At 45.1% G+C, this 14,527-nt stretch overlaps 1 protein-coding gene across 3 annotated transcripts in view; it reads left to right on the top strand.

The window, feature by feature from the left end:
• Nucleotides 1-11,251, top strand: part of LOC119394275 (defensin BmKDfsin4-like) — a 38,552-nt gene extending 27,301 nt beyond the window's left edge. For all 3 annotated transcript variants that reach the window (XR_005184101.2, XR_007415988.1, XM_037661571.2), the window contains 3 exons: nucleotides 4,657-4,752; nucleotides 6,361-6,423; nucleotides 11,041-11,251. Coding sequence is in view for 1 of the 3 variants with exons in the window: in XM_037661571.2 (XP_037517499.1) it covers nucleotides 4,710-4,752; nucleotides 6,361-6,423; nucleotides 11,041-11,165 (231 nt within the window). In the remaining 2 variants the exon portion in view is untranslated. The remainder of the gene's footprint in view (nucleotides 1-4,656; nucleotides 4,753-6,360; nucleotides 6,424-11,040) is intronic.
• Nucleotides 11,252-14,527: the final 3,276 nt, after the last annotated feature.

The following is a 14,527-nucleotide window of genomic DNA, read 5'->3' on the forward strand; positions in this document are numbered from 1 at the left end:
GGATTTTTAGTGCGCTGAAGCATGCCGCCTCTTTCTTTTACTTCTTTCCCCCGCACAGCTGCATGCATGCCCGCCAGCACTGAAGGCATTACGGAAAGCTTCGGAAAAAAAAAGAGAAAACATGCCAGAGGAAATGAGATGGGAGTTTTTTGTTCCTCTAACTCCATTCGACGAATGGCGTCAGATAGTAAATTTACCTCCTTTCTTCCACATAATTTCTTAACGAAGTAAAATTGAGGACGCAGAACTTTATTACACCCACCTCATTACACCCTAAGGTAGTACTGTCCAGATGAAGGTAGTATTAAGGAGGATTGTAGCCCTTAAAACGCCCAATTCGGCTAGTTTGCGTTTGCAGTGTAGGAAAGAAAGATTCAAGAAAGAGTGGGAAGCAGAAGTTCGGGCGCTAAACTTCATCGGTTTATTCTAAATGGGAAGCCAAGAGAGTACAACACTTTGCGCATGCGTGCTTCGGTATTGACAAATTGCAAACACAGTGGCATATTAAAGATCTCGCTTTCAAAAAGATAAACAGAATTATCGCTAGTACAACACGTGCCTATCTTTTTAATGTGGAAAGCGTCCAAAAGTTCACTCGCTGACGTGTCACTAGTTCAGCCTACTATACTGATCTCACGAAGCCCATCTCATGCTCATACATAAAAATTTGATCGCTACGACAGCACGGAGCGGTTTGTATCTTACTGCACACATCGCGGTTGCCTGATCAGTTATCACTGTGACTGAACTTGCACACAGAACGTGCTTCCACATTCGTGCAAGCAGGATGCAATGAAACCACAGCAACGCTACTTATCGCTCAATCCTCCGTACTCGAGGCTTGCTTTCTAAGCAAGAAGATACGTTGTTTCATACAATGCTTCATAATACAATGCGCCATTTCATGATTACAAATGCGAAATGTCCAGAAAGTTGGAGTAGCAAGACATATACTTTTTTCTTCTTCTGCGTTTTGGAAATTTTGGGAACAATTGACGTGACGGTGAAGGTAAGATACTCCGCAGCACATTACTTGCACAGTGCTTGCGCTCGCCTCCTACAACCCACACATAAAAGTGATGCCAGATATTAGAGAACGGGCCGTCTTCTCAAACATCCAGAAGACAAGAAAAAAAAATATTTCCTGCAAAGTCATTACGACTATTCAGGGTTACTGTGTGAGGAATAGTGTGAAAGGCGTCCTTGCTGTCTAAAAAATTACGGTTGTAGTAAGTCGAAAATATTTTCCTGATGGGTGAAAAGAGCGGGCCCTAAGTTTTCTTTATAGAATCTATGTGGCACGCGCTTGGCTTTGTTGTATAGCTTGAACGGCAGTAAGATGCGACAGAATTACAGCGAACAAGCGCGCTAAGCTGTCACTCGCTGTTTAATATAGACCACAGGATAGTTTAGGTTATTGCGCTCTGATGCAGCACCAGATCTTACTGCGTGTAGAAACTTCACAGAGATCTATAGAACTTACTAAATAGCTCACATATCACATGAAAAAACCTAGAACAGTGTACGCAGTAGTCTACAGTGGCGGCTCATAGGAGAGGACGGGGCCTCACACGGCAAAATCTTATCTGTGGTTCACGCACCTGCTGTTTCCCGTGGGGCTGCATGAGTTTATTTTTTGCACAGGATGCGGTATCTGGGTGAGCCGAGTTCATTACACTCTCGCACAGCTCGCCAGCGATGAAGAGCGCAAAGTACATAATAATGCGCTTAGAGCTGTCTAGTAAACACCAGATGTGCGTCGGAGCGCTGGTGGATGAAAGAATGACCACCGCTTTCCTATTTCCTTTTACACTTGTAAACTTGCTATATCATACCGTTCCTTGAAGAAGGCAGCGCGAACCAACAGGGAGGAAAGGGCAAAAAAAAAAAGATACGGCGTTTTTCTTTCCTTTCTTTTCATTGTTTCGCGCTGCCTTCTTCAAAATGCATTGCCAGCGAGCCGACCAAACCACCCTTCGCGGATAGCTCTATAGATCACATTTATAAACAGCTTTTAGGCTACAGTTGCTCCTAAAAGAGCATAACAGCAAGCCCTGATGCTGTGCATAGCATTAGCAAAGCGGTAAGCCGATGGAAGGAAACATTAACGAAAGAAAAAAAATTCGTGGTTGTGGCCTATGATGTGTTAGCTGTAAGCAAACCAACATGTCTTCCAGCGCTCTCTATTCAGCCCCCCAAAATAGAAAGACGGACATTACCTCAAAATACATGGAAATCGTTGAAAATGCGAATAGCTTTATTCTTGGCATAAATGAGAGATTCTGAGGTACATCGTGAAAACGATGTGAGCAAGGTGAGAACCGAACCTGTAGGTTAAAATAATGATTTAACAAAATGCAAAAGAAGGGTGTATGATGGTAAAGCACCATGCTGCCGCCTCATGCTAAATTGGAATGTGTCGAGATATAACGACATCTGTAGAATATGAACTATCGTACGCGCCACTTCTATGTGGTCACGTATGTACAGTACTCCTCCCAAATTTTCTTCCTCCATAACGAGAATATGAGAAAGGAGCACTTGCATACGAAGATAAATTGAGACGAAACCTTCCCGGGGCGCCTTCTCTGACAGGAGCCTTCGTGACTAAATGTGTAGAGTGCAAATCAAGACGGAGCCACCATATTTCATGGTTGTCGCGCACACGTGCTCGCTGACTCTCCTCCGCTGCCTTCATTGGAAAGTTCATCCTTGTAGCTGCGTCAAATTCTGTACGTGGTACTTAACGAAGTTTTCACCACCAACACGATCCGTCATTGGCGTTGAGGGCTTCAGTTTGCTCTCGTGTGGCGCAGCGTTTACGAACCCGGCTTTTTCACACGCTTAGCGCCTGCAAACCCTTCACCCGCGGAGCAGAATCGCCGCAATTTGAACGCCACGCCAGCGAGGACTTCGCAATATGTTTGCACGACTCCCTTTAAATTGATGTCTTCGGCCTTAGAGACACTTCGTCGTGACCAAGCTACGGGGCCCGCGGCACCGGTGCTCGAACGGCGCTCTGTCAACAGGGCTTGTCGATGTCAGCCCATCATGCTTCCTTTCAGTTCTGTCAATGTGTCCAGGCGACAGTGTGGGGACGGTCTTGTGCTCTTGACGGGCACGTCTTAGCGACCGGCCGTTTGAAGAGGCGGCACCGCCATTGTGTCAACTTTTTTTTAACGAACGCGAAGTCTACGTGTCCACACAGACTCGGCCAACATAACCTCCGAGCGCAGGAGACCAGAGGACGCAGTCATCAGGTCGTCGCCCATTTCTGCTCGGTAATGCGTGATAGAGACTTTTCGGTCATTTCTGTTCGTTGCCCTAACCTACATTCTAGCATTTTACCTTACTTTATAAACCTAGCATTTTACCTTATAACGGAAGCTCTGCTGGTTTTGGTGCGTCGCATCGTTCCATTACCTATTTGCGAACAGTGAGCAATGTTCCTGCGTATTATGCAGGAATGGTAAACGTAACGTTAATAATAATAATAATAATATCTGGGGTTTAACGTCCCAAAACAACGATATGATTATGAGAGACGCCGTAGTGGAGGGCTCCGGAAATTTCGACCACCCAGAGTTCTTTAACGTGCACCTAAATCTAAGTACACGGGCCTCAAACCTTTTCGCCTCCATCACAGTAAACGTAACGCGTTTCAGGCAATGACAGACGAGTAGTGGCATAAGTGTGCGATAATAATGTGAACCCTGATCGCTGCTTTATCAGCGTGCTGAAATATCTGTTGAACGTCTTGTCTAATAAGTCTTGCTAAGTGAGTGTCATCAATGTGAAACGTTCGTATGTATAAGTATATATAACTTCACGAGTAATTGCTACCACCCTCAAAATACCTCTACTTTCGCTCACATAGGCAGCTCCTTGTTTGCTCGTGACTACTTCAGCGAGGATGAAACTCCCTTTTCCTTTTACTAAAGCCGCTGTATGTGTTTCCGAAACCCTTTGGATAGCATAGAACCACTGGAACAATTTGTTACGCATTGTAGTTCCTTAACACATTGTTTTTCTTTACTCTATGTGGGCAAGAATGCCGGTCTTTTGAACGTTTCACCGTAGTTCTAATTTCGCCATCAAACTGAAAACGCCTCGGCAGCTTGGGCCTTGTGGTGCTGTGCTGCTAAAATCGAGGCTGCCGGTTCGATGCCGGCACAGCGGGCGCATTCAGTCGAGGTTAAATGTGAAAAGAAAGCATTCGGGCGCTCAGGTTTATATGTACATTTAATAACTTCGGGTGTTCAAACTGAGTCCACAGTCTGCTACAGCGGCGTGCATAACTGTTTTAATCCTTTCTTTTCGACCTCGAAAAACCTGCGCCTCACGCGAAGCTAAGCGTTTCGAGTCTATTTCATGAAGACAATTTTCGTTGATAGCCTCTGTGACATGCTATTCGATAGAAACGAAGCCGCGAGCAGCGTTGGTTGTCTTGCGCCCTAAGTCTGGAACTCTGTTTTTAGTAACTTGTCATGTGAACATGTCTTTTTTGTGTGTGTGCAGGTGACTACCGAAGAAAATTTTTTATTCAAACTGCAACTTGTAAATCACAAGCAGAGTTTACAAATCTTGCACGCCCAATCCGGCTTATGCGTTGCAGTGTAAAGCAGTGTAGATTTCCATTCTTAGTTTTCGTTGCAGGCGCTACTCCTCTGCTGCAACCCCTGTCTTAGCATCGCTGTTTGCCGGCAAGCATGAAGATGATCATCTTTACCATTACCCTCCTAATAATTTCAGGTGAGACAATAAGCCTCATATTTATGGTTTTCCTTGTAATATTAGCGATGGCCGCTCGTTCATGTGCAAGCACATTATTAATAGGCAACGTTGTAAGCGATCGGAGGTGTCCGCAGGAATCGTCTCTAACGATGCGAGCACAGAAAGTTCCCGCTAACAAAGTAATTGCGAAGCGACGCAAACGAAACTGCCAAAAACGCGTACATATAAGTATATTTTACAAAATCGCCAAGCGCGTTTCGCTGTTCCTATAAAGTGAACGAAAGATCTGGAAATAATGATAACTGACACCATTTTCTGCAATGTTTAGTACTTATTCTTGTTTGTTAAACGATGGGCAGTGATTTATACTAAATTGGCAATGTATTTTCCATTTAATGTTTTGTTCTTATTTAACCACTGCAATAACGTTTGCGCTGCTTTTTCCAAGGTCCACTGTTCAAGAGTACTATTGTCAAACCTGCCATGACGCTAGAAGCGCCCTGACATCTAGCGTTTTGGTTAATGGTGATTGACGGCTTGGTCACGGAGATGTTGAACCATTGGCGATGACCGCTTGTGCCGACTTCCTCGAACTGTATTTGCTTGGATAATGTTTGACCTCAATAACTAATGCTAGACTTCGCTGCACTGGTAGCCATATTATGTTTTTTCGGTAGCAATATTTCTAATATTATTTTTCTTGACTATATAGGCAAGCGCTGTGTTCTTGTTGCCTTTTTTTTTTTTTGCTCTTGCGTCTGATTTGTTTCGTGCGCCATCATGGCAACTGTTTCACGTTGCCCAGCTCACCACGATGTTAAACAACACGTTCAACAGGGGCGTAGCCAGAAATTTTTTCCGCGGGGGGGGGGGGGGGGGGGGCGTTCAACCATACTTTATGTATGTTCGCGCGTGCGTTTGTATGTGCGCGTGTATATATATACCCAAGCAAAACTGAAAAATTTCGGGCGGGGGGGGGGGGAACCCCCCCAACTCCCCCCCCCTGGCTACACCCATGACGTTCAACTATATCTTTCTTTAAAATTCGCTCATTTAACATATGATCCTATCCGGTAACTTCCAGCGAACACTCATACGAACGTTCAAAGAGCCATTTTCTTATTTTATTCAGTATATTCAATTAGCAAGGACTCATTATTTTTCGAGCAATATGTGTTTAATATTTAGCGCTTTTTCCTAGCAATAGAATCTGATATCAGCCTATTTTTTGTTTCCGCGATAAGAGAAGAAAATAATCTTGAGATGCCTCGCATACGCCCGGTAGTCACACTCCTACGATATTTCCTATTAGCATTGCATGGTAAAGGACAATACAGCAATTCAATGCCGTAACGGTAACTTAACGTTAACCTGAATTTCTACGATAACATTACACCATCACATCTTGAGCAAAATACTTGAAAGCAGTACGATGAACGCGTGCAAATCAGCACAGCCGCAGAACATTGTCGAAATGGTCGAATGACAGACCCAGGTAAATGCTGATCTGAGATTGAAAGCAGCCCACAGCATCAAGAACACGTAGTGCATACTTCTTTTTTATCATAATTAACGCATTCCGGTAAACTTACATTACGTTACTGGTGCTGCTGTTGCTTTTCGCAGACTACGTGTGGCCTTGCGACGCCACAGGTTCCACTATCTGCTCACGCGCTTTCATGGTCATCCGTAAGTGTCCAGTTTTTTTTTGCTACCTTCCCTTTCACTTTAAGTATGCCTGTCGCCATTACTCATATACGTACCTAAGACTGACCCGTTAGTCTGGCGCACAGCGCGAGGTTAAGTTACCAAGAGGTAAGGTACAAAATCAAAGGGGTAGTCCCGCTGATGCAACTAATGCCGTTTCTTCTTCTTCAATTGGCCTGAAATTCCAAAATAGCCACTTGAAATTGGTAGCCACTTTAACGATCTTTCTCACACAACACTAGTCCAAAGTACTTTACACACCACTCTTCTTTAAATTAAGGCGAACGTCCCATGAACCGCTCACAAATTGTGACATGCGCACCGGCACGTTCGTGCCGGTTCGCATGTTCCAGACAGCAGTGCGGTCTGAAACAAGGAAAATTCATCCACCGAAGACCCGACACTGGAACTTTGTGAGGGGCGAGTTTAAGTGTAGTTCCAGACACCGGCACTTTCATGCCGGTGTCTGGAACTACACTTAAACTCGCCCCTCACAAAGTTCCAGTGTCGGGTCTTCGGTGGATGAATTTTCCTTGTTTCAGACCGCACTGCTTGGCATTCATAATTCGAGCAACCAGTTGCTACTTGAAGTGCTAGCATTCCTGTTCTCGCACATTGTTTCCCTGTTATGGCGTTTTATTTAACAACCTACTGTCGCCGACACTAGCTGGCAGGGAGCAGATAAAATGAGTCTTTGTTTCAAATGACAACGGGCGTCGTTTCGCCATTTGTCCGAATCAGAGCTTTGCTCGCGCATCTGATTCCAATGAAAAACATGTGAGACTACATGCAAAGCCATGTGCACTTCGAAATTTTCAAATATCGGAGACTCTCTTGCCTCGTGACACGTCATTGACGCCGCCACACTGAACGTTTATAGCGTTTCTCCTATTCTGTTGTTCTCGCCATTCACCCAGCTGTGTGTTCTGACGCTGCAATCAGTTCTCAAAAGCATCAGCAATTGTGCTTATAGACGGACAGTCCGTTGGGCTACTTGGTCTAACATCATTACTAATTAAATAGTGCGGAAAATTAAGACTCAGAGACAAGAAACAACGATAAACGAGGACGAGCGCTGCTGCTCGCAATCGCCTTCCTAATAGCAGGCCTGTTCACTGTGCTTTATCACATCATGCTGCTTGAACCGAAATTTCCATGGCCAAGCCCGGTGTTGCGAAAGCGGTGACGTCGAAATTAGGTCCGAACAGCATGATGTCCTAAAGCAGAGCGCACAGGCCTGCTATGTAGCAGCGGCCGGTATAGCCCAGTGGGTACGACACTCAGCTCCTGAGCAGCATGTCGTAGGTTCGAAACCAGCTATCGCCAAATTCTTCGTTTCGAACTTCTGCTTTTTATACATAATTTTATTTATACCGATTAACGAGGCGAAGCCAGAACGCAAACGACAGCTTGCGTGGACAATGAACGCAGTGATCACATAGGCTTGCGAGGGTCGTGGCGCAACGGCGATGTTCTCTCCCCTCACCTGGTGCCCCTACAGCAAGCGTTCCCTTTCCCCCCGCTCAGCTGCGCACGTGACGTGGCCTCGCTGCCAGCGGTATAATTGAGGCGCCATTTTACGGGGACAGATGCCGACTTTTCCGCTCAATGAGCCATTTGAATGTTTCGCTTCAATAACGGAGTTCAAGAAGTCCAGGGCACCTTGCGTCTGAGTAGATGCAGCGTTAGAGCAGATGTGTGAATGTTTGTGAATATAGGAACCTTTCAAAGCCACCCGAGCCCTATCGTTTGCATAGTTGCTTATAATCTCCGTCTTGTGAAACTGTGCTTCGTATCCGCGCGCTGTGATATAGACAACCAAATGCGCACACTTCTCATCTCTTTTTCTTACTTTTAGCGCATGCCTTTTTTTAAGTTCGGCTATTTCCGCACACCTTATGAAGGGACATGCATGCCTGGTTTGGAAATCTCGTTAGTTGTTATCGCAAATTCGAAGGCAGAACGCGGACAACCTATTAATGGCTGTAAATACCACAGTGGTAGATTCTCGTTCGCAACGTTCTTCAGGTTGTGCGAGTATAGGGTGCCTCGATGCCCCTTCGCGCCCCGCTGCCCTCAGAGAGCGATGGATGATCTGGCTGTCCAGCCCCGACCTGGAAGACCAGCTGCGGCTCGTTACCATGGGGCCAGGCTGCGAGACGCATATGGATTCCCGTGAAGAGGGGACCACTTCCTTCCGGCGCATGCTCTGAAAAGCTCTTTAATAGAGTTTTTCATTCATTCATTCATTCATTCATTCATTCATTCATTCATTCATTCATTCATTCATTCCGCTGCCGCGGCGCGCGCATCGAAGCACTCTATGTGCGAGAGCTTATGCATGTAATACATGACTAAGGGTCTCGCCGTCGGTCGTAGCTTTCAATCCTTTCCGTTCCAGCTGTGTTCTTTTTTCGGGCCCAGCAACAAGCAGCTCGGGAAATCTCGCTTGCCAAACTGTTTATTATTTCGATTGCCATAAAGAGTTGGCAGTAGCACACGTCCTCGTCCGTGTCGTTTCTTCCCGAGTCCGTGTCGTTTTTGCGCTCATTTTATTAGTAACATTGTGTTTATGGACGGCGACATTCGTGTGACCGCGGTGAACCACTTCGACAAGCTTTATTGTCCACATTAAGTGCTGAACGCCAAAGGACCGACAGATTTCATGTCAAAAGAACCGTCTCCGCAAAGTTTACGTGTAAAGCTAGCAGAATTACTAAGCCGCAGAACCGCATCTAAATGCCGGCTGCCTTTTCTCTACGGCCAGGCCTCGGTTCTTGCAGAACTTCTAAGGACGTTTTCCTGCCAGAACTTCGGTTCTTGCAAGAAGCTTCTTATAACGAGTGGTGCACTGCCAGAATAGGCGTGCGCCCCGAGGAGGGGGGTGGGGTCGCCCTTGCCTAATCATCTAAGGGGGACGGCAAGTGAGCCCCCTATCTTTACTGAGTCAGACCCGTACCGTCATTCTTTAATGTGCAAGGTTATGGCCCTGCGGCTTTTTGGCCATAATAGCGGCTGAGGACCTCTTATATCGCATTCCAAGAACGGTTTACTTCCCATTTTTATCCCCGGAAAGCCGAGCAGCGTGTCATTGTGAGCAGTGCGTCATTGCTTAATTTTCACTTTTACATCCATTGCAAAGCTTATTTTCTTTCGGACTCGGCCAGTTGGGTGGGGGGGGGGGGGGCAATTGTATGGATAGTTGTATTCCCAGCTGCACTGCAACTGCCTTCCTTTTCATTCTTGGTTAGTCTGCTCACCATAAGGCTCCTTCGGTGAGTTTGCGAGCAGACTGAGTTCGAATCGGCGCCTGCTACGCAGCAGCAGCTCAACAGTGACTTGAGGTAACTTTGCAACAAAGACTGTAATTTCTAGTACAATAACTTGAGACATTTCCAGGCCCCTTTGGGTTGGAGAAACGTTATGAGGTGAAAATGACGACAAAATAGCTAGATCTATAAGTTTAATCGTCTTTGCTGTCACGTCCTTCATTTTACCTTTTTCTATGTTGTTTCACTTTTAGTTCTGAAGGAAAGAGGATGACTTGCCGCCGGCAGGGACTGAACCTGCGACCTTCGAATAACGCGTCCGATGCTCTACCACTGAGCTACGGCGGCGGTCATCCCCCCGTCCACTTTATAGGGTATATATGTGCATTTAAATCTAGGAGTGTTAGCCCTTAAAAGTCATCTTTCCTTCATTCATAGCGACAGTCTTGTTCTGGCAGACTTCATGCCTTCAGGTAGTATGCGAGGCATTATTGGCCAGCTGCCAGCTCGTAAAAATATCACGTGCTACGTGACGCCAAAAGGCAGAAGAAGAGTGTTCCGCACTCGCCGTCAAGGTTGCGATCGGCGCTGACTAACACTCCTAGGTTTAAATGCACATATATACCCTATAAAGTGCTTTTTTGTGGAATTAATAGTGCTTTTTTGTAGGTGGAATTACGCGAAGCGTCAGCCCATCGATTAAGACAAAATGACTGGCTACTTCTGTGGCAAAGTATAGAAAACATGGATTCACGAGATCCATGTCACTTCTTTCATGCAGTTCAGTACCGTCAGTGCCCCCTATGTACGGTATTCCAAACATTAGGCCTACTTCATATTCATTGACAGCAATAGATTGCTTGCCTGACCGGATGGCAAAAGGGATAGTGCTGAAGTCTCAGCAGGCCCGTAGCCAAGGGGGCTGCTATAGGAGCCCCCCCCCCCCCCACCCCCGCCCCAAAATTCTGATGGAGGGGGGTGTTGTACCGAAAATAAATATTAAAGATGTGTTTTTCTAAAATAGCCAAGACCTTCAGCAAGTGCCCCCCCCCCACCCTTCCCAAAGAAAATCCTGACTACGGGCCTGAGTCTCACCTACGTTAGACTCTGTAATTCCAGCCTCGAACTGTTGGACATCCTCGCTTCGTGTGGGTTGCCTTCCTTTTTAAAGACAATGGATATGCTGTAGTGGGGAGTCCTGTGCGTGTGTGCTTGTATGTGTCGCTTAGCAACAGCAATTTTCTCATTTTCACATGTGTCGCTTAGCAACAGCAATTATCTCATTTTCACATCTTTTCTGAACTCGCTTCTTGAACTCTTACTGATGCAGGTAAAAGCTTCGGCTGCCCATTTGGGTCCAACGAATGTTCCAAGTACTGCAAGGAAAAGAAGGCCCAGAAAGGAGGATACTGCACTGGGAGATTCAAAGAAAACTGCGTCTGCTTTCGGAACTGAATTTAACAGTAACGTTTCTTTGACACCAAGGCATTTCTATGCCTGCGCGTTGACAAACTGAGCGAAATACAGCCGGTCGTACAGAAGCATAACCCTGGCTTCCTCACTCGTTGAATACCTCAATTAGACACACGCTATCCGTACATCTTACTCGCTCACTCCTACACTCACTCACTATGATCAACACCTCGTGCTCACTCGCGTTGACCTCCTTGGTGAATTCTGACTGCCACTGATTATCCACTTACAAATCAATTTATTGTGTAATCTACTCATGCACTCATTTTGATGTCTGTCCCTTTCTTTTTTGAGTAACAGTAAACAAAAAAAATCCTGCCGGGGACTCTGTTTTTACACACTCTTACAGATATGGAAAAATGGCAAGTAAACAAGTTTGGGGTAAAAGGCAGAGCAGAAGCGCAACGTTAGCTGCAAAAGCGCCTACCTATGTCTTTTTACAGCAAGCTCTCTAACGATTGACTTGTGGGGCTAGCCGGGTAATTTCAACGTGGCTTTATTTTTCTAAGCCAAACAGGCTGGCCGGCGTCAACGGTGAGGTGAGGCTTGCGCCGTTTGCTCACTTCTCCGCAGTCACTCGAATGAGTGGCTGAGTGAGTCGAGGCTTCGTTCTAGCAGCTTAAAAAATCTCCGATCCCCTTCAAGAGGTCTCCATACGGTATGAGCAGTGCTGGGCAGTATCGAAGATACATGTATCTTAGATACTATATTGATACCCTTTGGGTATCTTGTATCGCGATACATCTCGGAAGACGAGAATCTGTATCTGTATTTCCGATACATGAAATAATGCATCGTGTACCTTAAGATACGAGGTAATACTATCGCACCACTACCGTGCGAAACAATAAGCGTTGGCTAAACTCCACTTCTCAAGCTGATGCTGTTGCCATTAAGCTACCTAAATCAAACTACAGGCAGTGAGATTTTTTTTTTTATATTTCCGCCAGAGTCCTCCAGCGAGGGCAAGTGATGAGGGTGCGCGTCCCTATTGGGGGAGCAGAGCCACATGTTGGCGCTCGTGCCACATCGACAAAAAAAAATAAATACTCGCGCGAACGTCTCCACGCAGCCGACCTTTTGTTTCATGTCGAAGCGAAGCGCGAGGAAGACAGGACACAGTAAAGAACACACAGCACAGGCGATTTTTTTTCTTCTTAGTTGTGTTGGTGCCACGACACCTGCGCATAGCCACTGCACTGTGCTGCGAACTTCAATGCGTGCGACGTCTTTTGCGCAAATTGTGATGCCGCTGTAGTATCGTTGTCGAAGTTTCTCTTGTGTGGTACTTCGTTACGAAGTCTGAAGAACAGAAAAATGGGGTTGCTTTACGTATCGTCACATCAGAGATTTGAAGGAACTTGTGTATATAAGTTTGACTTACATGCGATGAGATTGGCTGATATGCAAATGAGATTGTAACAACCATCACACTACCGGTACCGATGCTAGATGTAATACAACAAACATACTATACGTAACAGAAGATATCTAGGAGTTCTGTATCTTTGTTTTTTCTGCTAAATAATTCAAGGGGTGTTTTTATATATATATATATATATATATATATATATATATATATATATAATATTTATATTATATATATATATATATATATATATATATATATATATATATATATATATATATATATATATATATATATAGTAGAGCGAAATCGCGTTTGCATAATAATAATGAAAATTATAAGCAGACATCTTAAAGGGACACTACAGAGCAAAACGATTTTTCTGATATTAGTAAAGGACTCTTTCACGATACCAAGAACACCACGCTTGCTGCGAGAAGACACTTAGTAAGCGAGAAAACACGCAAAAACAAAATGTGGGTGGCGACGCCACCTTGAAGTTTCCGCACCAATCGTCGTGACGTCACATGTTTTGACTACGCCTACTACGGACTACGTAGTTCCTAATCGGTAAAAATGAAGTACATTGTCCTCTGAGGGGGACATAGACTCAACATACCAAGTTTGGGGTAATTTTGTTGAGCCAATGGCGCCAAAATACGATAAGTACACTTTGAAATCCGTGACGTCACGCGGGGAGATTTCGGCGCGAAATTTAAAAACGAAACTTTGAACTTAATTTACTCGTCTAATAATAAACCTATGATGGCGCAATTAACGACATTAGAGTTCTCGGAGCGCAATTTATCGATCTAAACCGATTCATTGTTTTTCTTTAGTGTCCCTTTAAGGGGGTTAGCAAGGGGATTCGAGAAACAGTATAATACCAAATACTCAGTTTTTCGCATGAGCGTCTCCACGAGTCGCTTTATGGGGTTTTCCATAGGGACTAAATTTTCTATTGTCTGACCTTAACAGGTAAGTTGACGATACTTTATGCTTAATTGTCGCAGCTATTAGGGGTGCCACCTGTATTATGTTTACATGTATTCACGGTGATCGTTTGATAGGGGACCGCCTTTCTGTTTTACTTAGGTATATTTAGGTACATTTCTTTTTCTTTGTTATGTCACCGTAAACTTTCTTTTACTCTTAAAAATCAGCAGGTAATCGGAGCTATAAGTGGGAATAGTGCGAATATAGCACCGGCGTATACGTACTTCTTTGATCGTTTAATATATTCATATGTGCAATGCTAATTTTGGGAATGTTGTATTTTCTTTCGCGCTGTTTTACTGTTGCCTGTAAAGTGTGATAGGCAGTGGACGTTTTCGAGCCCGATTTCGAGGCTCTATGTCAAATGCTCGCAAAACAATCTGGGCACTAATCAGTATCCGCACAAGGTGAATATATCTGAGGTTTAACTGGAATAAAGTCTTCATTAGCGGTACCCTAATCAATGCTGGGGGCAAACAGTACAGCTCAGATAAGATAGCAGCTCCCGAATGACCAAAAGAACTTGGTGGACGCTTGAGCTTCGCCTTCAACAGTACAACGCGATAGCGCAATTGGGCCTCGTTCACATCGCCTTCTCAAGTTCTCATTCACTAACCACGCTTCGCTTCTGGGTGGGCACCGCAACCGTGCCGCGAGGAAAGGAGCGTCTGCACGCGTAGCATCGGTCGTTTTAAAGCTATCCTAGAATGGCTACTGCAACTAAAAGTTGCGAAGTGTTCGCTACGCCATAATTCATCATTCTGCGAACTAGCGAAGTGCCCACTACGCATCCGTAAGGCAGCACGCGCACCTATGCAGCTACACGCTTTGTTGATGCTGTTGGTGATGATAATGATTAAATATGCCTGAGCGCTTTGAAAAGGGTGGGCCTTTAGACCATCGACTCGTTGCGTATTTCACATGGTGTGACGCATGGTGTTATTTTACGCTTCCGACAACTGTTTTTTTCTTCTGCAAT

Source organism: Rhipicephalus sanguineus, chromosome 1, assembly GCF_013339695.2.
Source record: "Rhipicephalus sanguineus isolate Rsan-2018 chromosome 1, BIME_Rsan_1.4, whole genome shotgun sequence".
In the NCBI taxonomy this organism is placed as follows: Eukaryota; Metazoa; Arthropoda; class Arachnida; order Ixodida; family Ixodidae; genus Rhipicephalus; species Rhipicephalus sanguineus.